At 42.6% G+C, this 27,981-nt stretch overlaps 2 protein-coding genes and 1 long non-coding RNA gene across 13 annotated transcripts in view; 2 read left to right on the plus strand and 1 right to left on the minus strand.

The window, feature by feature from the left end:
- The window catches only part of apbb2b (amyloid beta (A4) precursor protein-binding, family B, member 2b), a 32,289-nt gene extending 16,721 nt beyond the window's left edge, over nucleotides 1-15,568 (plus strand). For 3 of the 9 annotated variants that reach the window (XM_029851455.1, XM_029851457.1, XM_029851456.1), the window contains exons 5-18: nucleotides 36-167; nucleotides 248-319; nucleotides 737-787; nucleotides 1,686-1,771; nucleotides 2,075-2,135; nucleotides 2,557-2,703; nucleotides 3,083-3,210; nucleotides 4,709-4,714; nucleotides 5,362-5,476; nucleotides 6,031-6,118; nucleotides 6,769-6,852; nucleotides 7,290-7,405; nucleotides 7,539-7,718; nucleotides 13,001-15,568. In XM_029851455.1, the coding sequence (XP_029707315.1) occupies nucleotides 36-167; nucleotides 248-319; nucleotides 737-787; nucleotides 1,686-1,771; nucleotides 2,075-2,135; nucleotides 2,557-2,703; nucleotides 3,083-3,210; nucleotides 4,709-4,714; nucleotides 5,362-5,476; nucleotides 6,031-6,118; nucleotides 6,769-6,852; nucleotides 7,290-7,405; nucleotides 7,539-7,718; nucleotides 13,001-13,171 (1,437 nt within the window). In that variant the 3' untranslated portion in view covers nucleotides 13,172-15,568. The remainder of the gene's footprint in view (nucleotides 1-35; nucleotides 168-247; nucleotides 320-736; nucleotides 788-1,685; nucleotides 1,772-2,074; nucleotides 2,136-2,556; nucleotides 2,704-3,082; nucleotides 3,211-4,708; nucleotides 4,715-5,361; nucleotides 5,477-6,030; nucleotides 6,119-6,768; nucleotides 6,853-7,289; nucleotides 7,406-7,538; nucleotides 7,719-13,000) is intronic. The other 6 variants (XM_029851458.1, XM_029851460.1, XM_011612611.2 and 3 more) reach the window with 6 other exon arrangements.
- A 428-nt stretch (nucleotides 15,569-15,996) lies between these two features.
- Nucleotides 15,997-25,157, minus strand: LOC101069916 (putative methyltransferase NSUN7). Its single transcript, XM_029851463.1, has 13 exons — nucleotides 24,865-25,157; nucleotides 24,598-24,735; nucleotides 24,065-24,238; nucleotides 23,262-23,320; nucleotides 22,806-22,939; nucleotides 22,435-22,587; nucleotides 22,155-22,338; nucleotides 21,835-22,048; nucleotides 21,625-21,768; nucleotides 21,417-21,518; nucleotides 21,186-21,303; nucleotides 17,906-18,026; nucleotides 15,997-17,030 (listed from the first exon to the last, which is right to left on the minus strand). The coding sequence occupies exons 1-13, from the start codon at nucleotides 24,875-24,877 to the stop codon at nucleotides 16,143-16,145; spliced, it is 2,442 nt and encodes an 813-aa protein (XP_029707323.1). The 5' UTR covers nucleotides 24,878-25,157; the 3' UTR covers nucleotides 15,997-16,142.
- On the plus strand, nucleotides 24,145-27,975 carry LOC115253369 (uncharacterized). 3 transcript variants are annotated; one of them, XR_003891706.1, is made up of 4 exons: nucleotides 24,145-24,280; nucleotides 24,895-24,952; nucleotides 25,818-25,931; nucleotides 27,096-27,975. It is a non-coding gene; the product is annotated as an uncharacterized lncRNA (long non-coding RNA). The 3 variants fall into 3 exon arrangements; XR_003891705.1 differs by lacking the exon at nucleotides 24,895-24,952 and having other exon boundaries at nucleotides 24,162-24,280; nucleotides 27,096-27,304; nucleotides 27,388-27,975; XR_003891704.1 differs by lacking the exon at nucleotides 24,895-24,952 and having other exon boundaries at nucleotides 24,162-24,280.
- Nucleotides 27,976-27,981: the final 6 nt, after the last annotated feature.

The following is a 27,981-nucleotide window of genomic DNA, read 5'->3' on the forward strand; positions in this document are numbered from 1 at the left end:
TCTAATGACCGGCTTCTGTCTCCATGTGCATTCAGTCATGCCAGGCAGACATCTTTTTTAGGTCATCGACTCGTTCAGGCAGCACCACCTCAGACAGCTCAGTGGAGCCTCTCCCCACACATGAACCCACCTTCCCCACCTGTGGATTTGTCAACAGCTGCTACTTTGTAAGTTTCTAGTTCTGTTCTCTGTCATTCCCCCCCACCCCCCACAACACACATATGACCCAAACCCCGTCTTTCTTTAGCCTCGCTCCACATCTTTGCAGGGGATGCCTGAGCAGGAGAGTCACCCTCAGCATCATGAAGATGAAGATAAGGTGGGAGGCTTCACTTCTGTTACCTTCCCAGTTGATTAACCTTGAGCTAAATCTCCTGTGTAAATGTGTCTGTTGGACCGCAGAGAAGAAACCAAATACAACAATACCCACTGCTTTTGTATATGCTTTTTTGTGTTGACGCTCCATAAACTCTATTCTTATCAGGTAGTCCCTGGTCCCCTCCCTGTATGCAGGTTAACATTTAATAGGGGCAAAAACAATTTGAGAAAAACAAAATCTCAAGAATCTCATTTCAGAGTTGCTCCTTATTGCAACAAGCCCTCAGTGTGCAGTGAGCTAGCTGGCTAACGGGCCTAATCTTTCTTCTCCTCCCTCAATCTCCTCTCACTTTTGACCCTCTTCCCCAATTTTGGCCCCACCACTCTGTGTACGTGTTTGTGTCTTAACACTGTTTAGAAACTGGGTTGGAGTGATTTTGGCAGCAAGATTGGTAGTGAAGTGTGGAAGGCAAGTATGATACACATGTGTGCATTTATGCATTATGAGCCACAAATTCACTGCCTGGGCAAAAAGCATGTGTGGCTGTTGCTTCTCCGTGTATGTAAACGCTCCACGTGCAGCGTTTTGACATGCCTCTATATTTTGGCTGCACAATACAGTTGAGTGGCACATTCAGTCTTTCTTTACTTACATCGCTGACACGTTATCATTTTTCCTCCCTGCTGGCACAGATTTGAATGTTTTGACATACACAGGCACGTGAGTGTGTGTGTTGAATTATCTCAGTTATCTGCAGCATGCCCATTATATAAAACACAAAACTTATTTCTCAGGTTGCCAAGGATATTCTGTCCACATTTGGCTGCATGTTGACATTTTTTGGGGGGTTAAAACATTAATATTTTTGCCTACATACATTTGTATTGTTGGGTTTGTGTTTTTCTGCCCCTTTCTCACACTTGTCCTGTAACCTCACTGTGGTTCTGATTAGATGGGAATGAAGGCAATGAGTTTGTTTTCATGAAGTTTTTCAGGACAGATACACTGAGATCATCTTGACAAATAAGCACTTTGGTCATAAATCGAGTGGAGTTTATATAACAGTCAGGAGGTCCAACTGGAAAGCTGATGCAAACCAGAGCACCATTCTCAAGTTGTTACAAATAGTGTACATCTGGATCACTGAAATTACAGCCTCACACATGAATTAAGGTGCTGGAGTTAACAAGGCTCTTATCTGTGTGGAATCATCAATGATCAGATTGACCCCCCTCACTGCCACATCTGGAATGTGTTACAGGTTTAGTGTGTGAAAGGGGTTCCCTTCCTTTATCCTGGTGTATTAACCTGTGTGTAGTTCTGTATAATGTAAACTGATGATAATGTCCTCATGCATCTGCACCAGGACTTGCAGGCAGCCTCGGTGAACCCTGACCCCAGTCTTAAGGAGTTTGAAGGGGCCACGCTTCGCTATGCATCACTCAAACTAAGGTGAAATACATACAGACAAAGATGATCTTTAGTATCTTCCATTTGCATTCCAACTCAGCTTTCCAAAAGGTTTTGTTTTTGTTTCTCTGATCTTATGTTTAATCGGTGTTAGAGTGGAATTGGCTCAGACAAAACAGGAAGTTGTACTCAGGAAATGCCTCATTGTTTTCAGTTAGAGGAATACTTGGCCATGGCCTTCACATGTAGGACAGAGTTCACGTTATCACCATAGCTGAATCGATAAAACCATTACACTCTTAAATGTATGAACAAAATCAGGCTATTGTTAAACTTCTCTTACAGAAACCGTCCATCACAAGAGGAAGAGGAGCCCAACAATGTCAACAATGACCCAGAAGGAAAAGTAGGAGCTTTCCTCAAATTTGAGCGCGTGCCAAAGCTAAAACAGAAACAACACTGCTACCAAGTGGCGCGAATTAGAAGTACAATTTCTAGTCCGGGCTGGTAGAACACTGAGAGCTAACGTTGGAATATATCTTTGACAGTGTCAATTAAATTGTTCCTCAGTACAAATCTTATGATGTGTGTGTGTTTTGAGGGGATGAATAGGTTTATTACTGGATGGGAAGCAGTTAAGTAAACTCTGACACTGATGAAAGCCAGTCCCACACATAAGGCTCTGAACACATTTTTGGTGTTGGGCCTACAATCCCACACTTGAGGGTTTCGGTGTTTTTCTCATTTAATCTTTTTTGTACTTTAAAAGAAATCTGCCCATAGTTTTAATGTCAAAGTATCTTTATCTTGTATTTCTTTGTATAAAGTCTTTTGCAGTTCGTTCTTTGGGATGGGTAGAGATGGCGGAAGAGGACTTGGCTCCTGGGAAAAGCAGTGTCGCTGTAAACAACTGCATCCGTCAATTATCATACTGCAAGAATGACATCCGCGACACCGTTGGCATCTGGGGAGAGGTTTGCAATCACAGTTTGTGTGTCATACATGTCGGGTGCAAACTAAAAGGGGAGGGGTGAATATAGACCCTCTGTAAACTGAGGTTTTGAGAGCTAGAATATAATAAAACAACATGAAGGAGCAGCAAAGAGGATGGTACAGTTATCATTGTGGTGCAGAATTTCTGTTCTGTACAAAGTCAATTGACCTCAGCGAGAAAGCTTCCTTCTGTTAAATTTTGATCAGGTATTTACAGACACTTGTGTTTACTGGCCAAGAAAAACTGTAGCATTTGACCTTTAAAGGACTGCTATTATGACAGTGTGTGTGTGTGTGTGTGTGTGTGTGTGTGTGTGTGTGTGTGCGTGTGTGTGTGTGTGTGTGTGTGTGTGTGTTTAGGGCAAGGACATGTACTTGCTGCTGGAGAACAATATGTTGAACCTAGTTGACCCCATGGACCGCAGTGTGCTTCACTCTCAGCCAATCACAAGTATCCGTGTGTGGGGTGTTGGCCGGGACAACGGCAGGTTGGTCATCATAATACCTACTATTGTTTTTTTTATAGATCGTAAAAACACACCTTTTCATGGATTAAAGTTGAATGTGTATCACATATGTGTATGTAAGTGTTACCGGTCTGAGATCAGGGAGGCGGAGTAAAGCTCCTGGTGCTGGTCCAGAAAATATGAAGAAATAATGTCTAGTAGATGTGAAAGCATTAGGACCACATCCACCATATGGAACAGGCTATGAGCTCTGAAAGTTTACAGGCATAATATAGGGCCGAATGGCCAGAGAAGGATGCTCTGCACAGCCTCTAAACGCTTGAAGGAAAAGCCCAAGCTGTTATTAGGTTTAATGAAACAGAGCTGGTACATGCACACAAAGTGGAGGAGTTATAGCATAAAACAGAGAGAAGTCTGCTGGAATTAAAGGAACGTGGCTTTTATGGATTTTAAACCTCCACGTCTATCGTTCAAATTTGCATTTATCAGCGGAGTCGGACAATTGGGAATACCTTGGCTGCAGGAGGAGGAGATAAAATGGTTGGAGGGAGGAGGTGAAGGGGGATAGAAGGGGTTGGCAGAAGAGATGGGGATGAAGCTGCCAGAGGGGGAGGTATGGTGAGTGCTGGCTGGGTGTGTAGCAGACTGCTTGAGAGGTGTCTGCAGTAGAGTTAGGCTGATCAGGCACCCAGAGGAGGACCAGGACAGGGAAACCAAGCTGTGAGTAAATTTTACATCCTTATATCCAAACTGTGCAAATATCAGTCTGTGTTTTAAGGAACAGGAAAGAAAAGCTACAGAGGTCAGAATCAGTTGTTGCCGCTAGTTTGTTCACATCACGATTAATGGTGGAGGAAAATGCATGGAGCTCAGAACCTGTGTCTGCCTTTGTTCTGAATGATGACAGTTTCTGCTGCAGTCTACAAATAGAACCCGATGAAAGAGCTTCCCTGGTGTTTGTGAAAGAGATCTGAATGAACCTGAGAATCTTGCAGTCATGCTGAGCTGAAGGGGCTATGCTGTCACCTTCATCGCCTCACTCCCTCTAAAATACAGAACACTAGCACAATTTTGCTGGAGCTCTTTGTTTAATGCCTGTATTTAATGAAGGAATTGTTGACTAGTTTAAAAACAAACTTCTGTTAGGAGACACTCTGAGGTTTCTTTTTTGTATTAAACAATCTCTACCCTGGTGCGTCCTCCCCAGGAAACTCCTTATTAACATCCAGATTAGACATTCTCACAGACACGCTTTGATGTGATAAAATCTCTATTTTTGTCTGGGTACTCGAGTATTTTGATTCTCTTTACTTTTGTCTCTTGTTCTTCTCACCTTTGATGTACCTTTTAGAAATTTCTAGCTAATTTTCCAGCTTTAGATGCTGCTGTTCTGTGTTCCTCAGCTGTGAGATTTTATATGGAAGCAAGACAAATGAAACCAATTACCTGTTTTTTTTTTTAAAATTTAACTTCTACTAACCTAAATACCTTTTTTGTCCTTTGCTCCCTTTGGACTCAGAGAGAGGTAAACACACTCCTTTTTTTCATTCTCTCTCCAACCATCAGTGTCACTCCATCATTTGTTGTTCCTTATTTAACTTACTTTGTGTCATTTTTCTTATGTTCTAAGTGGCTCTTCTACTGGAACTGACTCTCTCTCTCACACACATGCACACACACACACACACACACACACACACACACAAACATAGAGTTGTGTGTGTGAAGGTCAACCCCCCACAGGTATTCTAATGTACACAAACACTCCCTGTCTTCTGGTACCTTTTTAACCATCAGCTTTACTTTTTCTGTCTCATATTAAAGCAACGAGCGCTGTTTGCTCAGGCTTTCAGGAACATTTCTGAACCACATCAATCTGCTTGCACACAATCACTGTAGTGCTTTTAGGTGCAGCTCCATTTGTCTCCGCTTCCATGTTGTGTTCAGTCAGCCCACAGGGAAAGTTCTTTCCTGCTGTCATTCATTCAAGTGGCCCTTACATCATGCTGATGTATGGATCTCTGGGGTCCATTGACTTTCATGTGTGTGTTCATCAGCCTGATAAAGGTCAGGTTATCTCTCATTTGTCTCCAGGAGTCTCATCTTCACCCCTCTGGATTTTTCTCTCCCTGTTTTATGTTCTTGTTGACCCAGTTGTCTCCCCTCTCTCAGGGATTTTGCGTATGTGGCGCGGGATAAGAAGACTAGGATTCTGAAATGTCATGTTTTCCGCTGTGACACGCCAGCCAAAGCCATCGCCACCAGCCTGCATGAGATTTGCTCCAGGGTAAGAACTTCAGGGTGGAGGATATTCTCTGACAATTCTCTGATAGAAATGTGTCACATGATATAGTACAGAGCTTCCTTATTACAGAGCCTTGCACAAATATAGCAAAAGCAGCTTCAACATACCTGAGAAATAGTGTGACCTTACCTCAGAGCAGAGAGCACAGACTCTATATGTTTTATCTGGAATAAAAACTGCATGTGTCAGAGAAAGGCATATTTGTTACGTTGAAACCTTTAATTATTGAATCATTTACATTCTTTAATTGTCTGTTTCGTCTAGTATCCAGTACCTTAGTATCCAGTTTAAATTTCTGTTCAAGACACTCAAAGTGCAAGTGAAGGTGAAGGGCCTCTTTGTCCTTCATGGTTGAAATGTTCCCTATTTAACAGCGAACCTATGGAACAGAACCTTCTGCTTGTTGCTGCTCAATACGCTGAAGCTCTTCATACAACAATTGATGACGAAACCCAGAATATATCAAAAAATGTCTAAAGGATTTGGGCTGTTTTTGTTGCTTGGTTTTGTTTTAGCTCTCTTCCCTCCCCTCCCAGATAATGACAGAGAGAAAGAATGCTAAAGCGATGGCCGGTGGATCTCTTCAGGACAGGATCCAGGCAGGACTGGATCTGCCTTTACAGGGTAGGTTTGTGTGCGTGTGGCTGAATAAATGATTTGATATTTAACCTGCATACGCTGAGGTCATCAGGTTTATGTGTTAAACAGCATTTTAACCTTTTCAGAGTAGCTCTACCTTATTTGGCAAAGGAATATCTCTTTTTGCAGATAATGCCATGGTTTTGTAACAGCTGTTCATTTTTCAAAAACAGAGTCAAACATAAGAAGCACATCTTTTTTTTTAAGTGCACACCTGGAAAAGATGTTACAGCCAGTTTCTGGCTTTAAAAAGTGAGAGGATGCATCTGGACAATTTCTGGAACATACATACACACACACACACACACACACACACACACACACACACACACACACACACACACACACACACACACACACAGGCCTACATGTACAACATCCATATGTAGATATTAAGTTCCAACTCAGACTTTCTGCATAATCATATCAAACAGCATCAGTCACCATTGCTGAAGATCAGTCTGGCCAACAAGCTCATTGTTTACGATAAAGTCCATACCACACCAATAAAACACTATGTCTCTTTTCTACTGACTATATTTTCACAAGACAATATCGACCAAATTTATCTTTAAGGGAGAATTTTTTACTTGTTTTTAAGCATGTTTAACTTCTGCTGTGCGGTTTCTCCTCAGCAGAGTTCCCTACGCCGAAGACAGAGCTGGTTCAGAAGTTCCAGGTCCTCTACCTTGGGATGATGCCCGTGGTCAGACCTATAGGTCAGAGACACACACACACACACACACACACACACACACACACACACACACACACACACACACGCCCTGTAAACCAGTAAGGTCTGCTGCAGAGTTCACTGGACTGTTGACAGAAAGAGAAAGATGCTTCTTCAATTCTGACCAGCTTGGTCTTCTTCAATTCTGACCAGCTTGGTCTTCAGGCTGGAGTTAAGACTTTGTGCCAGTGTTATGAGATAAGGTTGACTGGATGATACTGAGGAGTTGGTTTTATGGATAACTGTTGATCAGGGTCCTCAGCTAGACAAAAGTCCACTGAAACCACTTTATGGGGGGCAATCAGACCAGATTTCAGAGTCACGTGTCCCAGGAGGGAGTGGAGTATTTACACCCAGGTGTAAGTGGTTTACCTGTTTTGGAAAAATACTGTTTCATGTATTTTTTTCCTTCCACTTCAGGAATGGACATTCTAAATGGAGCCATTGAGAGCCTGATAAGTTCTTCCAACAAAGAAGACTGGACCCCGGTAGCCCTCAGTGTGGCAGACGCCACTGTCACCATCAGCAAAGACCAGGTTAGATGCCACATCTACCAGCCAACTGCTGTTCCATCCCTTTCCACTCAGTTCTGCCTTTGTGTCATTAAATTGTGTTGTTTGTACACTACACACCTGTGACTCTCATCCACGCACATTTATGTGCCACCAGGATGAAGAGGAGGTGCTGGTGGAGTGTCGCGTCCGTTTCCTGTCTTTTATGGGTGTCGGCCGGGATGTGCACACCTTTGCCTTCATCATGGATGTCGGCGGACATCGTTTCGACTGTCACATATTCTGGTGTGATCCAAATGCCGGCAACGTGTCTGAGGCTGTACAAGCAGCCTGCATGGTGAGTCTGAAAGACAGCAACCACGTGCTGGAGCTTCAGTGACACATCAGTGATCTTCCCCATATTTCAAAGAAATGGCCTCTTTCTAAGTGATAGATTGCTTTAAACTTTAGGCAAAAACTAGAATGTTGAAGAAAATGAGCAGTTCTTTCACTTCCATTTAAAATCTATGCTTTTAATGTTGCAAATGTAATTTAAATTGACTTCATTACTCTGTAAAATATGGACATGCTGACACATTTAGAACCATTCTGGCTAAAAGCCTGCATGTTGCCTGTGATTTCTCTTGATACCGTAGATGGGTCTTTGACCAGCCAAACATCTGGACTGACAACTTTTTAATAAAATCTGTTGGTGAATCACCAGTGAGTTCACAACCAGTCAAAAGCTGGGAAGCACCTCCTCATTTAGTTGTTTTTCTTTATGTTCCTGGCAGTGTAGTTTCTCCCTGAAGGCATCCAAACTCTGAAGGAACACATATGATATTAAGTAGTAAACAATAAACTGTGAGCTATAAATATAAAGCATGTTTTTGATTTGAGATTCTTTGCTTTGACTACTGCTGCACCTGTTCTTGAGATTCTCTTCATCATCTTGTTGAGGTGGTGACCTGAAATGGGTTTTTCTGCTGAGGCCTTGTTGCTTGAGTGTAGGACACAGCACTCCATCACCATCAGGGTCAGATAACCCTGACACAGCCTGGAGGTGTGTTTAGGCTCATTGTCCTGCTTAATAATGAATGATCCTCCCTGCTGTGGTAGCCATGCAGGTCCAATGGGCCCAGAACAGCACCCCCACAGCACCATCACACCTCCCCCGTGCTGCATGGTGGAACCATGCATCCGCTCACCTCTTCTGTGACACACAGAGACAACAAATGTCCACAACAGAGGTCCTTTCCTTCTCTTTCTTGGCCCAAATGGATCTCTTCTGTTTTTTTCTGTTCCTTAGTGGTGGTTTCTTAGCAGCTCCTTGAGCAAAAGACCTGATTGAGGCAGTCTCTTATGGAGAGCTGAGACGTGCCTGTTAGCAGAACTTTCTCAGGGCTCTAATCCAAGATGCTGTTACCGGTAACTTGTGATTTCTGAGTCTCTTGACCCAGGTGAATTCCTCCTCAGCATCACATGTGACTCCTTCTCTTCCTTTCCTGGATCCCTCCACTTGTGAGCACTTGATGTTTATTACAACTACACTTGGGAACCATCAGTCCTTAAAGTAATGATGAACTCTACTTTCTCTATACTTGTCTGATCGGTTCTTGCCATAATATGGATTCTATCAGTTGTCAAATAGAGCTGATGGTCCCAGCTCGATTAAGAAGGAGAGAAATTCCCCAAAGAGCTATAACGAGGTGATCAGAGGCAGCACAGTGAGAGAAGGCCAAAGGTTTGCAGAGCTGTCATCAAAACACAGGGTTATGGCTTCATAGTTTTGATGTCTGCAAAAGTAGTACCGGTAAATAAAGGAAAAAACACTGAATGAGAAGGTGGTCGGTACAGTTGAAATAATTTATAATTAGAATTTAGTCTTCACACTGGAGCTGCTTCTTAACAGTAATGGATTCTTGCAGGAATGTTCTGAAGTGCTCAGTATGGCTCAGTGGAAACTTGCTCATACTGTCTCGTATTAGCCGTCAGATTGATTAACAGGTTGGCCTATTTATCACACATCAGACTATCGGACGTTTGCACCTGATCGCAGGTAGCAGCCTGGCCAACAGCCTGACCAACAGGGTCTCCTGTGATTGAGGAGCTGAGGGCAAATCGCATTACGATTCAACTTTTGTGCAGTTTTCCGTGGAAGTCTTCATTCTTTCTTGTGGGTGATTGTGTGTATGAGTTATTTTCTTTATTTTTTGGGTGTAGAAGGGTTGTAGATTAAGTTGTGTGTGTGTGTGTGTGTGTGTGTGTGTGTGTGTGTGAGTGAGTGTGCTGGTGGTTGCTACCATTGAGTTTGAGAAGCTGACTCGCCGTCATGCGGTCAAACTCAACCCCACAGTACTGTACAATGCTCAGTGGAGGAGGCTCCATGTACCCTTGTTCATCAGAAACAAGTCCCTGGTGAAGCAGCTGTCCCGGTATGGGCAGCTGGTCTCCCCCATCAGGATGGTCTCTCTGAGCTGCAGGTCACTGAAGCTAAAACATGTTTTTTGCAGGAAGAGACAGGTAATGATCATCCTCAAAGACACCTGAACCTGTATTTCTCTTGAAACGTTGATGGCTACATGGTGTTCGTGCCCTCAGAGAATATGAGGTGTTTTGGCTGCGAAGCAAAGGAACATCAGGTCCGCTCCTGCCCCAAGAAATGCGGGCCTCAATTGGCCCAGCTGGCCATGGCTGTCACTGCTGCTGGGCCTGCGAGTGTGGTGGATTCTGCCGTTGTTGCGGGGCCGGTGGCTCCCCCTCCGATGGTGGGGCTTGCAGAGGGGGTTCCCCCCACTATGAAGTTGCCCTCGGTCGTGGAGGCCCCGGTCGTTGTTAGGTTCAAACTGTTCATATAGCAATGCTGTAACCGCTTATTATCACTCCTGTGCAGAACCCTGTGACCTGCATTAACTGATGTTCTATCGCCTCGGGATAGCAGGGGACAACCTGACCATCCTGTGACACTCCATTCCTCATTTTCTTATATGTTCCTTTTGTATATATCATGCTTTGTTTTATCATGTGACGCTTACGCTTTATCATGTGGAAGGCCACAGCCCGGGGAGAAAACTGAAAACTTCGGAGCAAAAGAGTTAGCCAAAAGAGGTACCAGTGTTGGCTGAGCCAGAGAGTGGCCTCTCCCAGTCTCAGGACAACGCTGGACCAGTTTACTCCCCAGGGCAAATTAAATCCTTCCTGGAGCAGACCAAAGGAGCCCGCCTGCCCAATGTTGGAAAAGTTCTTCCTTGATCTTCTTTTTTGTTAGATCAGCTAGAGTTTTAACTAGGAAGTCATCAGCGAAGAACAGTGGGGACTTACTGAACGATCAGGAGGTCTATTGTTTAAGAAAACTGTTTTTAAGGGTTAAGAACCAGCTCATCAATTATGATGATGGTTTCTCTTTTTTTTTTTTTATCTTTAACCTTTCAGGAATGTGTTCACTGCACTTATTTATTTTTTTAATCAATGTGTAATTTTAATATCAGCACCCTAAACCTCAATGGAGCTAGGAGTAAAAAGAGCTCGCTTTTTAAATTAACAGACATTAAGCATATTGGCATTATGCTAGTTCAAGAAACCCACAGTTGTCTTAACATAGAATGTGAATGGAGGAGAGCTTTTAATGGGGAGGCAATTTTAAGCCATCGGTCCAGTCTGGGGGGGATTTTATTTGCTAGGAGGTTTTTACCTGTCTCTTTCACTGTTGATGAAGTCATTCCCTGTGTTTTATTGAAGGTTAAAGCTATTTTAGAAAATGCGAAACTTTGCGTGCTTTTAAATGTTTATGCTCCCACGAACCCGGTGGAGAGAATAGCATTTTTAAGCAAATTAAGTGAGTGTAGCAAATTCTGTTGAAGATGGTTTTATGTTTTTAGGGGGGGATTTTAACTGCACTGAGAATTCTCACTTAAACAGGAACCATCCTGAGCCACACCCAGCTTCAGTCCACACTCTCAGACGGCTGATAGAGAGTCGGGAGCTGGCCGAGGTGTGGAGGACTTTTAACCTGAAGGGAAGGCAGTACAGTTACAGTCAGAGAAGGAGAATGAGTTTATCCTTAGCCAGAGGTAGGACACTGTGAATAATCTGGTGTCCTCCACCCTGTGGCACAAAATGATGTTTTTTGACCCTTCGGCTCCCCTCCTTAATCCGATTCAATGGGTTTTAGTTGGTTTTATCTGTGACAAGCTACACTGGATTCCGCAGTGTTCTTTTCCTCCCTAAAGATGAGGGGGGGTCAGGGGTTGGTCCACTAAGCTAGCAGGAGTGCTGCCCTTCGTTTGCAGTTCTTGCAGCTTTTACTAACTGGACCAAAGGACACTCTGTGGAGACCATTGTCCTGCTGTATTCTGCGGCGTTTTAATGGCCTTGGTCAAGATTTTAGTTTGTTTTTAATGAACACATCAGAAATGAGTGCATCTCCCCTGCCTTCTTTTTAGAAGAGTGTTTTTAAGGTGTTGAACATGTTGGTTAAAGAAGGGAGGGGGCAGGCGGAATCAGTGTACTGGCAGGAGCCGGTCCTATGGGTGGACCAAGTTGGACCTTCCCAGCTGCGCAGGGGAGTTGATGACCTGGAGGATGGTGACTGCAAGAGTTGTCACACTGGGCCAGGTGGTGGTGTTGACGGGCCCTCAGATGGATGACCCCTCTGGCCTCACTGCACGGCTTGGTTTAATTTCACTGAGGACTGTGCAAAAACTGCTGGAGAACTGGAAAGCCAAGCCCTCCTGCCATGACCGCCTGCTCCTGACCTCATCCATAACCATGGTGGTAGAGGAGGAACCATTCCCTGCCATTTTTAAAGACTTTAAATACTGCTAAGGTCCCCTTTTGAAAATCTTGACATCTATTCTATACAGGATGCATCTAGAAAGACGTTGTATAAGATGCTGATGAAGACCATGAACAGGCACAGACTGAACCAGAGAGCTGACACGCCCTGGAGAAGTTACTTTGGTCTAGCTCCAGACTGCAGGCCCCAGTGGAGGGCGCTGTACAAGCCTCCACTCTCTAAGAGACACGCTGACCTCCACTGGAGAGTCCTCCATAGTATCTTCCCAGTAAACTCATTCATAGCAACCATTAATGAAATGATGGAAGACAAGTGCCCCTTTTGTGACACTAGAGAGACAATTCTTCACTGTTTTAATGAATGTCAGCGTCTTTCACCATTGTTTTTATTTCTACAAGATGTTTTTTCAAGGTGTGGGGAATGTTTGTGTCTGTCTTTTATTCTTGGTTTTAGATACAAAGGTCATCAGAAGTACAAGTGTCAACTTTTAAACTTTGTTTTAGGGCAGGCCAAGATGGCGGTGTATTTAAGCCATAGGAAAAAGATAGAAGAGGGTTTTATTGTTGAACCTGTCACCGTGTGTAGTAATATGATCAAGTCCAGACCCCACATTGATTTTAATTTTTAAGAGGCAACTGGAGATCTGGACTCTTGAGCCGATCTGGTGTTTTAATCATGTCCTCTGTCTTCTAGTAGATTACTCTTTGCTGTTTAGATAGATTATTTATTTATCTATCTATTATGAGTGAGTGGTTTTAAAGATAAAAAATTATATGTATGTTCTTTTGTAAGAGTGGCAAAATGTTTTCAAAATTAAATTCTCATACTGTCTCTCCCTCTCACAGCTGCGGTATCAGAAATGCTTGGTGGCTCGGCCCCCCTCTCAGAAGGCCTGCAGCTCATCGCCCCCCGGTGAATCGGTGTCCCGTCGTGTCTCAACCAGTGTGAAAAGGGGAGTCCTGTCACTCATTGACACCCTCAAACACAAGAGACCCGTCACAGAGTTGCCACAGTAACGCCAGTTAAGTGCCGCGATGCCCTCCCACCCCCTTCCCACCCGTTGCTGACTCCATAGACCCCATTGATCCTAGAAGCTGAGCAAAGCTTTGGTTACTTGGCTTCTGTGGAGCAGTTGAGTTGTTTGAATCAAGACTTATAATTCCGTGATTCCACATGAAGAAGGAAGAAGCACAGACACACAATCGTCGTAACAATGAAGATGTTCAAATCACTCTCATCCTGATGAGATGAGAAGAAACACTGCTGGAGCAGGAAGCGATGAGTGAAGAGTGAACGCTGGCCTGTTCCTGATGTCTGTCCCTGTGCTGCCAGCATGACCCTGCACACCTGTCCTCATCTGCACACACGTTCATGTGGTTGTCTTGTTAGTCTGTAGTTGCTCTTGGCCAACTGTGTCCCTCTTCATCATTGTCAATAGGCTGTGATGTCTGACTTTCAAATCAATGAAGTTTGACAGAAAGAAGCTGCTACAGATTTAATGGGTTTGACCCCACACACACACAAACACACACATACATATACGTATACATATACATACACATACTGCTTTTGCTTTCAGAGACTGAAGGGACAAGAAAGCTAAAGCCACATTGTGTCTCTCTTTTTGCCTCTCTAAAGGCCTTGAAGGGTATAACGAAGTGGTGGTTTTTCACCTGAAACATCTTTAATATCTTCAGTTCACTTAGTGTCTTTACTGTTTTGTTGTCTTTTGGAAAAGAACAGATGGGATAGAAGGGGGGAGCTGTTGAAAGGATGGACAGAGCACTATTCCTCCTCTCATTTCAAGGGAAACAATAGCATGAAGACCACTAGGAATCATGCTATAACGACTGGAGAGTGATGGTTTTGTATTTGGACAGCAATGTTTTTTGTGACATTTTAAGGGTGAGACAGAGGAGGGCTGGTGTCATCTTCATACTCAGTTTCTTCAGAGGAAAACCAACACATTCGTATGTTGACTAAGATTAACAGGACCTTCCAGAGCTGCTTTCTGTCTGTCTCCAGGCTTTACTTTACTTGAATGAACCTCCTTTTTCAGCATATTGTAGTGCCACATCACCACTTTTGTTCTCTCACAACTCTCCTGTATTATCAGAGCACCAGATTAATGCTGCAGCGCTCCATGGTTTGATCATCACCATTGGCATTTATGCACGACTGGTTTCAGCAGGTGGCAGAAGTAAATATGGGTTCTGTAGCAGAACAATGGTTCATTTACTTCCCTTCTAAATGAAACAATTAGCATAAAACCATATATGCAATTCCTCTGGATTGTTTTCTTTTTTAAAAACTAAGTAGCCTGCTTAATTTTCCCTGTTGTTTTTAGTTGTCACTGATTTGGGGACCAAGTTGCTCCTCCACCAGCTGCAGAAGGTTTTAACCTTCTTACATCCATTACAAATTTAGAACTGACAGTTGTGAATTTGAACAACTCAACTAGCTGCTGTTTGCCTAATTAACCAGCCAATTAGTGGATCAAATCTGCTCAAAATTGTGCCAAAATAGTCACTCATAAGTCATGTTAGAAGAAAACAATCCACCTTCTAAACTGGTGAGGTTGAAGGAAAGTTGTGTCATTAGGACTCTGATGAGAAGCTTCAGCCATGTCATCATTTTTGTCACAATATTGTTGAAATGTGAATGAAAAGATCTGTATAGAATTTCTAGTTGATGTAACATTTGGAATTTATCATTGTTATACGCTGTTTTTTATTGTTATTACCATTATTTTGAATGTCCGTAGTTTTGTATTATTTTTTTCTGATGATGCCTTTTTAAGAACTCACCAAATGGCCAAAGTGTAAAATATTGATAGATTATTGTAGATATAGAACAAAGAAAAGCAAGTTACGAAAGAGGGGGGAGGTTTTATTTGTCTTCATTTAAATTTATTTTGAATTTGACTAATTATCTATGCATTAGTTACATCAGAGGAAATCGGAAGCTGGTTAAATATACGAAAGCTGTGCATGATGAAAAGAAGACAGCAGATGAAAGAATGACTGTATGTACTGAACAGAAATATTTTTTATTTTATTTATTCTATTTTATATAAGTATATACTGATGTTATTAGATCGGGGGAAAACAAACTCCAAGTCTTCACTCAGAGGTTCCGCGATATCTTCAGCTTGTTGAGCGTCCGGGGAGCTCAGTGTGCTGCAGGCATTACTGCTGCCACTGCTGCGGTGGCAGCTGCTACTGCTGCAGCCTCAAAAGGAGGGAGGTGGTGACAGCAGCAGGGAACTCCCAGTAGCTCCATCTCTCTCTCTCTCGCTCACACACACACACGCATCAATTACACATTTCCCACATGAATGTGTTGGCTTCTATTCGCTGCTGACTTTGTACACTTTATCAATGTAACCAAGAATAAACCGCATTCAAAATAAACTGCCTGACTCTCCTGTACATTTTTTTTTTTCAATATGTGAACCATGAAACCACATTAAGTTTTTAATTCCAGACTTTTTATCATTTTTCCTTTCTTGGCTGCATTGCCATGGCAATACATACTGAGCCTTGGCAGATGGTAAATCTTTCAGTTTCAGCTAAATGAAAAAATAATTTGGCAAAGGTGTGTTTATTCCTGCAGCAGGTGAAAGCTAAGTAAAATTTTTTTCACAACTTTATAGATTTTTCTTGGCAAGTTGGGGGTTGTAGGTTTATTTAAAATTACACCAAACATCATCAAATACTAGTTTTATTTTTAAGTGGGAGTTGTTTCATCTGAAGACTTCTGTGTATTTAAATGATTTGGTGGTAAAAGAGTTTTGCTGAACTTTTCTGATGTTGCATAGTGAACAGAAGAATCTACATCTGCACTGAAATCTTGTATTTATTGTGCATTTATGGCAAACAACTTGTTTTTTAAGCTATCCTTGTTTTATTTTTTTTTACTGTTTCATAATTGATTAAAAAAGAAATGGAAGTTGGTCATGCCAATGAAAATGGATATTGGATTCTTCTACAGTCCAAGCAGGGACGTTGAGGAAGAGGAAGACATCTTTGATCTTGAAGCCTGAGAATGAAGGTGAGAGCCAGAACTACCACTCCTGCTCCCAAAGCTGTGGTGAGGCTTGGAAATGGGTGGTAGCACCAAACCTGCTGCCTCTGACCCTACCTGTGTCACCACTTCAGTCTCATCTTTGACCACCTTTGCTCTGGTCTTTGATGTTCCTGCTTTAATGTTCTTTACTTTTTTCTCTGCTCTTCCAGCATCTGTGTTTTGCCTTCGTAGGACAGCTGGAAGAGGAACTGCTGGACGGGAGCTAAGGTGGGGACCAGAATCTGGCGTACGGGGGCTGAAGAGGATCTGCTGGGATTCAATTGCTACATTCTTGCTCAGCTTGTGCGCCAGTGCCGTGATGGTGGACAAGGAGCTGGAGGGTTTTGTAGAAGACATTAAAGACAGTGTCAGACGAGGGATCTTCCTCGCTCGTCTCTTTCTATGATGCCTCCTGTGCTGTGGCTGCTGTTTCTTCTTTGCTGGTTTCTTGCTGTCACTCTGTTGCTTCCTGGAGATGGTGGCAGATTGTTTTGCTCGTCGTTTGACCTGTTGCTTACGTCCTTTCGTCCCCTTCTTCTTTCCTCCCGTCCTTTTCTCGTGTTCATCCTCACCTTCATCATGTTCTGTGGCATAAAGTGGTTCATGGTCATCCTCAAACTCATTTCCTGTCTCCTCATCATGGCTCGAAGGGGATGATGGTTTGCTGTCTGCTGGATCTTTGCGATCCTTCCTGCGTTTTTCCCTTTTGCCCTTCTTTGATTCCCTAGGAATGATTCCACCCAGGAGGCCTTTAGCTACTGCCCTTGCCAGCACATCATGGACTGACTCGACCTTCGTGGGGTCTGCCTGGAAGATATTTAAAATGTTGGTATAAAGATATATCAAACACACAGGCTGCATCCATTTAAATAGCCCCATGATGTAAAGCCAGCAAGATAACACAAAGGTGCAACACCATTGTAGGGAGGATAAAGGCAGTAATATTTTCAGTGAGTGATTGTTCCTGAGGACAGAACTGACTTGATTACAGAGACTACAGAACATTTGCATGTCTGCTGACATCCCCATTTTGCTTAAATCCCTGTAAAATCTGCTGGTAAGCTGGTTTCCCTTCCTGTCCTCCGCCTCTTTCTGTCTCTCTTTTATATTGAATGATATTCACTGTTAACAGTGCTGCATGTGCATTTTTATCCTCACTCGAGTGTTTAATCTCCGTCTGTGGAACATTTTACCTTCCTCCACACAACGACGCACTCGGAGTCAGTATTTACCTGCTTCTAAACTTTAATAAAAATGTTAATTTTGGTACCAGGATTAAAGTTCTTTTGTGATGAAAAGAGAGAGATGGATGGAGGGAAGGAAGGATGGAGGAGAGGGGAGGGAAAGAAGGAGGAGGAAGGGACAGGAGGGGAGGGGCCCATCAGATGATTTGAATGTAGTAAATGTTCAATAATGAGCTAAAATCAGTTTCAGTCTCGTACCCGTTGATGGCCTCTGGACCTGTGATGTAAAGATCTTTGGATAAAAACTCTTATAAATGTATAAAAGCCAAACACAGGACAACTGTAGTTATTTAAACATACATGTTATGTCGTGTGACAGATTTACTCACACTGACTCTGACCTTGGTGAGATTAAGAAATTAATTATGAATTTAATTGCAGCACAGCTAAAGAGCTCATAACGTGCACGTGCCCCGACACAGCCCTGTCCATGCTCACCTGTCTGGACAGTCTAGCAATGAAGCAGCCGTTGCTCAGCTGAGATGGTTCGAGTCTGAAGAACTCGGAGTCCATCGTATCCCCAGAGGGCGAGTGGTCAGGAAAGATGGGTCCGTTGACTCTAAGGACAGAGCAAGTTGTCCTTTGTCTGTATCTTTACTGCGCTGATTAATTCACTGTAGATTAAACCATTTACTGGCTTTTCCTGCATCTCTTGTTAAACTTGTTATCAGTGTTTCTCAAGCATTTGTCAGACTCTAATTCTTCTTCAGCATCAGGTTAAAAGTTTAGTTTATGCTCATTTATGTAGCAGATCTTGAATCTGCCTCCTGATCAACAGATTCAAGGTGCTGGGACGTTATACATGAAGTCATCATCAATATGATGAAGAAATTCTTTCATTTCAAATTGAAAACTGATTTTCCACAAATTTAGTTAAAAGGATAAAAACAGCTGGTGTAAAATAAGAGTTTTCAATATCATGTCTGGTGGTGTTTGTTTTTTCTGGTCTCCTTAAAGATTTCCTACTATATTTTGAAATCTAGCTCAACTTTACGATCTGCACAGGTGTGTTTCCTGCACAAGTGTGTTTCCTGATCAATTTCACCTGTATCCTAGTGCTAAAATACTTGTCATGTGCCTGATCCCTGTGCTAATCCCAGGACCACCGTGTGTTTCCCCAGGGATCAAAGATTATAATCTTAGCCCTGCTGAGGTTGACTCTATTGCTGAAGGTGCAGCAACCTCACTGAGAATCATGCTTGATTCTGTTGCCCCCCTGAAAAAGAAAATAGTAAATCAGAGGAGGTGTACCCCCTGGTATAATTCACATATCAGGACCCTCAAGCAGAAAGTGCGAAGACTGGAAAGGAAGTCGCATTCTTGTAAAATAGACAGCTATCATGTAGCCTGGAAAGACTGTCTATTAGTTTACAAAAAGGCCCTTCGCAAGGCTAGAACAGCTTATTTTTCGTCTTTGAGAAAAATAAGAACAACCCCAGGTTTCTTTTCAGCACTGTGGCCAAATTAACCAAGAGTCACAGTGTTTTAGATCCACGTATCCCTTCTTCCCTTAGTGGTGAAGACTTCATGAGCTTCTTCACTGATAAAGTTCTAGCCATCAGAGAAAAAGCTAACCAGGCCATCCCAACAACTGGACCATCACCAGATGTACTGACTGTGGGAACATACAGGTTCCCCAACCAGCCCTTAAACTCCTTCAGCCCTATATATTTTTCTGTGGCGTCATCGCTAATTCAGAAATCCAAGACCACCACGTATCTTTTAGATCCCATCCCAACACACCTGTTGAAGGATGTTTTACCACTGATAGGCAGTTCTATCCTGGACCAGATCAATGGTTCTTTAGTGACAGGCTATGTACCCTGATCCTACAAGGTGGCAGTGATTAAGCCGTTGCTTAAAAAAACATCACTGGATCCTGATGTCTTAGCAAACTATAGGCTGATATCCAACCTTCCTTTTATCTCTAAAATTCTTGAGAAGGTTGTGGTGACTCAGTTACTGGAGCACCTGCAGAGAAACAGCCTGTTTGAGATGTTTCAGTCAGGTTTTAGAGCTCATCACAGCACAGAAACAGCACTTCTTAAAGTTACTAATGATCTTCTTATAGCTTCAGATCATGGACTGGTTTCTATGCTGGTTCTGCTTGACCTCAGTGCTGCTTTTGATACAGTTGATCACAACATCCTGTTACAGAGACTGGAACATGTGATTGAGATTAAAGGGACAGCACTAGACTGGTTTAGATAATATCTATCTGATAGATACCAGTTTGCTCATGTCCATTGCATTCCTCCTCATACAGTAAGGTTAGCCATGGAGTTCCTCAAGGTTCTGTACTTGGACCAATCCTTTTTACATTGTACATGCTTCCCTTAGGGAACATTATTCGGCAACATGGGATAAATTTTCATTGTTATGCTGATGACACTCAGCTCTATTTATCCATGAAACCAGAGGAGACAGAGAAGTTAGTGAAGCTCCAGACCTGTCTTAAAAACACAAAGTCCTGGATGTTTTCAAATTTCCTCCTCCTCAACTCAGGAAAAGCTGAGGTCATGGTGTTTGGTCCTGAACCTCTCAGGGATAGATTAGATCACACGATCACTGTAGATGGTATCTCATTAACATCTAGTCTCTCTGTGAGCTATCTTGGAGTAACTTTTGATCAAAATCTCTCCTTCAACTCCCACATTAAATTAGTCTCTAGAAGTGCCTTTTTTCACTTGAGAAACATCACAAAGATCAGGAAACGACTGATGTGGCATGATGCTGAAAAGTTAATCCATGCATTTGTTACTTCCAGGTTGGACTATTGTAATTCTTTATTATCAGGGTGTCCAAACAACTCTTTAAGAAGCCTCCAGGTGATCCAAAATGCTGCAGCTAGAGTTCTGACAGGTATTGACAAAAGAGATCACATTACTCCTGTACTGGCGTCTCTTCATTGGCTTGTTACTAATTCTGTAGTTCCAGTTACTATCATAGACAGACAAATTATCATACTTAGGGGGTCGTGTAATCATTAGGTTAACATCTTAGCTATGCTGTTATAGGCCAAGTCTGCCGGGGTCCAGAAACATGATCACCTGACAGGCCTCTGTCCTCCCCCCTCTCCTCTCTCTCTACCCAGCCGGCCATCAGCAGGAGGGTCCCCCTACATGAACCTAGTCCTGCTCAAGGTTTCTTCCTGTTAAAGGGGAGTTTTTCCTTGCCACTGTTGCTTGTCTGGGGTTAGGCCCTGGGATTCTGGACAGCACCTTGAAACAATTTTGATTGTAAAAGATGCTATATAAATAAAGATTGATTGATTGATTGATTGATTGATTCATGTCACAGAACAAACGATCCCACAAACTAAGATTTACAAAGTGAGTTAGAGATGTTGAGTTTTAAAGAGTTTTGGGACTGAATTAAAAGCTGAAGACAGATCAGGGGAGGGGGTGGAGTTAAAGAAAATAAGACATTTAATGACACTGCTCACGGCCAGCTCTAATGAAATGCTTGAGCTGCCTCCTGGAGCTGAAATATGTCCGCTAAAATCCATCTGATGGCTTCAGTTTAATGTATATGTTTATGGACCTTTCTGCTTATTTTTTATCACTACACATTTTGGTTTCATTTTCTTATAAAGAATGTGTGTTGTAGTCTTACTCTCTACCTTTGGTTGTTCTGTCAAATGAAGTTTTTATTGGCTGGTTTAATGTCTCCTTTGTCACTAACGCATAGGAGGGTGCGCATGCACGTGAGCGTTTACCTGAAGGGCAACACTTTGGGGTGAGTGTGGATTTTGTCCAACACCCTTTTCACCAGCTGCTGGTTTTCCTCAGGGTACACGGAACGGGTGCAGTAAACCACAGTCTGAACCTTCTGGACTGTCAGACAAAATGAGAATGTGATGCACAAATTCTAGCAGAATGCTGATGAACTGAACCTGGTGGTTGCTCATCACTTTCACTGCCTGTTAAGTGCACAAGTCTGGACTCACAGGACAGTGCGTGGGCCAGCAGTCGAGCCTGCTGTGTGGTCATGGTCTGGATTCTGCTTTGGGAGACAGAACCTTGGGACAAATCTGACAGCAGGTCCACATCTGCCAACACAGTTTTACAACACGATTGTCTTCATCTCAGCTCATGCAAAAACTTATAAATACACTCAGTGGTCACTTGTTTCAGCCTGATTGCTAAAGAATTTACCCCCATGTTCACCGTGGATGAGGGGCACTGGGTCGCTGAGGGCGGAGCAGGAACACCGGGGCAGCACAAGGATAACCTTCAATCGGTGAATGGAACGGGCGCAATCGTGCAGCCCACAGAAGGTTTCAGGCAGGATCTTCACATCTAATTTGGTGTTTGAAACAGAAGCTGTCACCAGGCTGTAAAAGCAGTGATGCATGCTTGACTTACTTTTGATGTTCATTTGTGTGAAGAGCTCTGTCATCTCTTTGATGTGTGAAGGTGTGTGATCAGAACCACACAGCAGCACTCGGCTGCACCGGGTGGCAGCAGCGACAGCTACCTGAGCTGCAGTGAGACCCGAGAAGGTTCCTGCTGCCAGGACATCGCTCTTCTCAAACAGCAGGGGGCGCAACACACTTACTACCACACACACACTCCTGTCCTGCAGACAGACATGCACAGGTCCACACTATGTCCATACATGCAGAATTTTTGTGGATTTGTGGTCATGATAGATTAGAGACTGTTACACACACATCTCATGTTACCTGCATGTGAAGAACACTTGAACCCATCAGGCTGCTGAACTGGACAAGAGCATAAAGCTGTTGAGAGAACACAAGCGTATCTGGACAGAGAGGATCTCTGCAGAATGTAGACCCTCCAAGATTAGAAATGTGCTTCACTTCATGAAAACTGGCCTTTCGGAAGGCTTCACACACTTCTTCAACACTGTGGAGGAAAAGATGGGACACACAGCAAATGTGCTTGGCAGCAGAATTGAAGCACTGTTGGACAACTAAAACGAGAGGAGCCAGATGTTTTTACCTGTTCTTCAGAGTGTTGACCCACACATAATGTGGTAGATGTTTTGCTCTGTGCTGTCTGGTTCTGACAGGTTCTGAGAGAAAACAAGACACACTCTGGAGACGCTGTTTGATTCTGCAGCGAGCCAGAGATGCTGCCAGCTTGGTTTTATATCTGGAATAAATCAACACACAGAGAAATAACCCTGATGATACTGCAGTCTCATTTGCTCTCTCTCTCTCTCTCTCTCTCTCTCTCTCTCTCTCTCTCTCTCTCTCTCTCTCTCTCTCTCTCTCTCTCTCTCTCTCTCTCTCTCTCTCTCTCTCTCTCTCTCTCTCTCTCTCTCTCTCTCTCTCTCTCTCTCTCTCTCTCTCACACACACACATACATACCTTTGCAGACTACTTTCAATGTTCCTGACTTCCTGCAGAGGCTCATCTTCTTTTGCGGAACATTTACGCGGCATAAACTTTCTTTCTTGGAAGTCAAATAACATCACCATCGCCAATGGCAACATGTTACTGGCCTGAAAAGCATCATTCTCATCTTCAGTTTGCATGTGTGTATGTGGCTGTGGTTTTGTTTGTGAGAGAAAGAGAATGATCAAGCTATAGTTGCCAGTGTGTATTCTTATTTATATTGGCAGACTAAAAACATGGCATTCCTTAATTTCTTTACAAATGGTGCCATTGCCTGTGGATTTGCCATCTATAATGCTACAGCCAAGACATCTTCAGAGGGTAAAATAGTGACTTTGTTTGAAAACACACAACAGTGAGACAGTCGAGCGTCCTGTGTGTGTTGTAGTGATTGTGTTTTTGAGTTGTGGGTTTTAGTGAAGGACTCACGATGTGCTGTGTTGTGTGGAAACAGCTGTCAGTAATGATGTCCTCCAGTAAGGCTTCATCTAGGAGGAAAACACAACTATTTTACTGGTTTTAAAGGTTTTAAAGCTTAAAGCTAAGAGCAGAAATAAAGACACAAATCACATGTTGACAATTTGTATTTGCACGGATGTCAGCGCCTCCACTGATTAACTGTACAAAAGTATTAAGCAAACCTTTTAAACTCCTTTGCTTCATAACAAGAATACTGAAATAATGTGTTCCAACCATGTGTCCTCTTTAGTATGGAGAGATGTATTTAAACCCGCCCTCTCTGTCCTCTCTCAGGATTAGGCTTTGTAACAAACTACCGGTAGCTGTTATGCACAGCTGGAAATGCTGGAATCACTGAGACGGATGTGTTTGAAGCTAATGGTGCCGATGAAACAAAATTTCCTGAAGCTTGACAACAGCAGCATGGCTTTGGAGTGTGTGTGTGTGTGTGCGTGTGCGTGTGTGTGTATGTGTGTGTGTGTATACATGACTCACAACCTCTTATCTCCCCACATACAGGCAACTGCAGGACACTATAAAGTCATTTAAATGAGCTATATTCAGCACTGTGCTAATCTGGTGTTTGTGGTTGAAGCTGTAGCTGTGGAGGGAATATTGGAGTCAAGGCGCTGACGCTGCTATTCATTATACAGATAAGCTTTCCTCAGAGCAGAGAAGATCAAATTCTTTTCCACATCCTCTCAACTTTGTTACTAGTAGCAGTTTCATTTTTTTGTAACCACAGTAAACAACAAAGTTCAGTTCTAATGTACATTTTAATGTTTTAAAGGCCAGTTGGAAAGCTCGTCTCTCTGGGATTTCATCTTTTATCTCATCTGGTTTTTTCCCATAGTGCAGATGCTGATGGTTGGTGGGCTTCTCTGGTCTCAGCTGGTGGAAAACAGCAGCGGCTTGGATGTACACCTGATCCGAGGGAGGGGTGATGGCTACCAGAACACAGCGAGAGAAGAGGAGGAGAATGCATCGGGGTGAGCAGAACAAGCTAAGAGGAGGAAGAGACGATTAAGAATGACTTCAGCAGGTTACTGATGAAAATTTTGAACTTCCTACGGTTGACCCCTTTGATGGAATACAACAGCCAGTGGCTACAGGAGTGGATTTGAGGGCCTGAGAGCTCTTCATGAGGACATAATAATTAATGTGAAAACGTTCAGAGTCTGACAGTGGGAGAAAATTACAGACGTTTTATGACATTTGCAGGATGCCTCTTCCAAAGCATCATTAGGTAGCAGTTACTTGCTTTAAATTTTCTACAGACGTTCAGTAAACTTAAATTTCATGTTACCAGGCAGGGGTGAATGAAGGTGAGGAAGAGGAAGGAGAAGTTTATGGGCCTTAGCGTCAGCTTGTTGGTCAGGGCCTTGATTCAAAATGAAGGGTGGTTCTGTCACAGAGCCTGGATTGATGACTTCAGTGGAGCTGACTAGGAGAGGAGGAAGTCAATCCTAACCAACATAAACATGACCTCCCCCAAACAAACAAACAAACAAACAAACAAACAAACAAACAAACAAACAAACAAACAAACAACAAACAAGCAAAAGCAACCTACCTTTCTCTGCCATTCTCTTCTCTTTGACAGCCTCAATGACTCTGCAAGGATTCTTGTGATTACAGAGTTTAACCTGACTTGTTCAAATGTGAGTAAGGTGCCTTTTGTTACTTTCGGTTGATAGGTGATCCCACCTGAAGGTTCTTTGAATGTGAGGCACAGGTTCTGTTCAGCACCGACTGAGGCTGTTTCAGTTCCTCATTAGTGACACATGAGCATGAATCATTAATGTGTCACTGTTCCACACACACACACACACACACACACACACACACACACACACACACACACACACACACAAACACATCACACACAGACACAGACACTCTCTCTCTCTCTCTCTCTCTCTCGTCAGAAAAAACTTTGTGCTTGTTTGCAGGTTGGGGGGGGGGGGTCAGGGTTAACATCCATTACTTTTGGGCCACTGGCCTCTAATCATACTGGATTAATAGAGCAAAGCAGAGAAAGGCAGAGGAAATGAGTTTTAAAATGCTCATTAATGTAAAAACACAACTTGGGATTCACCAGAATGAGTGCAGCAAGTCCAAAAAAAATCCTGTTAGTGCAGATGGAATAATGGTCTAATGAATATCAAACAGCGGTGAGGTCGTGGGTCTAAATGGGTTTCCTGTCACCGACCAGAGAAAGTCCACTTTAGAAAAGCAGCGTTGGGAGAAAAGGCTACAGCAGCTTAGTGTAATCTGCATGGAGGATAATGAGCTGTTTAAAATTGCATAGCGGGCTGTACCTGGGCCATCCAGGAGTCTTCTCATGGGAACAAAACACCTGAGCAGGTCACACAAAGGCGGCTCAGTTCTTCAACGTATCAAAATAACATTACAAATGTTTCCCCTCAGAAATACATGAAATCCACTTTTCTGTTTCAAGCAAAACAGAGGAGGCTCTTATTGGTGTATTTGTGTATTTTACATTGTGCATCAAAAATTGTCCAGGTGTGCACTGATGTCTCTGGTGGATCAGTCAACCTTTGTCCATTCTGACCCTGAAAACCAGGCGTCCAACAGCTGGATGACATTTCTGCTGCCTATTCTGGATATTATTAATAGGTAGGTGTTCACAAGGTTGTAGTTATGTTGCAACAGTAAAACACTGTCAGTAATCCGGACATTTATTTATTCATTTATCCTTAAATCTGTTTTGACTTTGTCATTAATGGTCTTTTAAAAACTGTAGTATAATTTAACTGAACAATTATGTAATAGTCTATCATGAAGGGAAATATAAAGACACATTCCATCATATTTACTTTGTTTCACTTTCCAGCATTTTGAGAAAGGTTATTTGAAATAGGAATTTAATTTGTTTTATTAACTAAAATGTCTGATACCGTTAAATTCTTGTAATGTCTGTCTCAGACCAAAAGAGGGAGACATTTCAGCAGGCGGTTGACAGAAACTTTGTTCAAAGACACCATCGCCATCACCTTCTGAAGTAGATGAAATTGAAGAAACACAGAATTGACTGTTCCATATCAGAGAAAACAGGCACGCTGATCTCAGCTGGCATGAGCCAGAAAGTTGCCATTATATATATTTTTTTTTAAAAATCCCACGACAAAAGCAGAAAATTTGGGAGAAAGGGGAAAACTCAGCTGTTTCGGAGGCCATTTGAGGTTCAGTGCTCTGCGGGTGTTAGAGTACAGCTGGAGAGATTATCCCATCCAACACACGTCATCAATGTCGCCTCACAACGAGTGTGTGCGCGTGTTTGTGTGCATTCAATAATCAGCCCAGTTGGAGACAGTCATAAGCCGACCTGGAATTTTCTCAATAAAGGTCTAATCTTTACAGGAAGTTGCTGTACAGTAAAAGAAGGGGGTCCTTTGTCTTTTTCTTGAATGTATCTAGAGAATCAAACCTTAAAAACAAAGCTGTGTGTAGAAACCTCTGGGACCTCACCTGTTTTCTACTGCCAATCTGTAGTTAGTCTAAAGCAACTGGGCATTATTACACAAGCAATAACATCTTGACTTTATTCCAGTGCAAATTATTTTTCCTTCACAAACACACAAACCGTGCCAAATGCAGGGTCAGTTGAAATATGGCTTCTACAAAGACAAATATTACCATATTACCATTTATTTTAATATATGTGTAGCATGCATTTGTCTTTCTCACTGCGTATACAGCAGTTATGTTGTTATATGAATCACATTGTCATTTTTCACTCCCAATATTTATCATTTTCATCATTTTTGTTCTTCTTTGCAGAGCGTATGAGCAATAACTTGAGTGATGCTGCTCGCTTGAGGCGTCCGGATAAACTAGTTTGATCCATGTGTTTGTAGGGACAAACACTCTCGAGTCCTTTTGTGAAACAGGGCAGGACCTGAGGTCCATCGTTGTGGCTACAATTTGCTTTTGCTCACATTTCTGAAAAGGCTGATTTCTTTACTGCACAGAACTGCAGCTAAAATGTGGTCAGCATATCCAAACTCTTTACATTTAAAGATGTTTTAAAATACTCAAACTACAAATTATTTACTGCTGCCTTTTTTTTTAGCTGTGAAGAAATGTGCTGACTTTTGGAACGACAGAGGCTCAACCTGCTCTCACATCTGTGATAAAGGTCCAGTCAGCAGATGAGCAGGTGATCAGTGGAGTAAAAAAAGAGAAAAACAGATTCCCTGGTAGCACTCTTATAGTTCCTCTCATATAGATAAAAGTTTGATGAAAATATCTCAGTTGGAGTTTGCGCGCATGTTCTTTCAAACTAATTTTGGGTGCAGTTTCACACACTTCACACACTTCTAATTAAAATATACCACTAACAAGTTTTTTTTGTGTTTTGGTATTTTAACTGTGATTGAATCCGTCTTTACAATTATAACACAATTCAAATTATGGCTGGTAGAAAGTTTCTTAAATCTCGTCTCTCATTTGATGAATGTGCAGCCTTGATGTTGAATCACTGTGACACATTTTCTATTTGAAAAAGCTGCAAAAACAACAACAAAAAAAAAGGCATCAAAGTGAACTGGATTGAGCAACATGTCCAGCAGGCTGAGCCTCCTCCCAGTTCAGCTGCAGTGATGAAACATCATTTCTCTGTGTGAGCAAGTCTGAATCAATCTTACTTACTCAGGACACACAAACC

This window comes from Takifugu rubripes, chromosome 17 (genome assembly GCF_901000725.2).
Source record: "Takifugu rubripes chromosome 17, fTakRub1.2, whole genome shotgun sequence".
Taxonomy (NCBI): domain Eukaryota; kingdom Metazoa; phylum Chordata; class Actinopteri; order Tetraodontiformes; family Tetraodontidae; genus Takifugu; species Takifugu rubripes.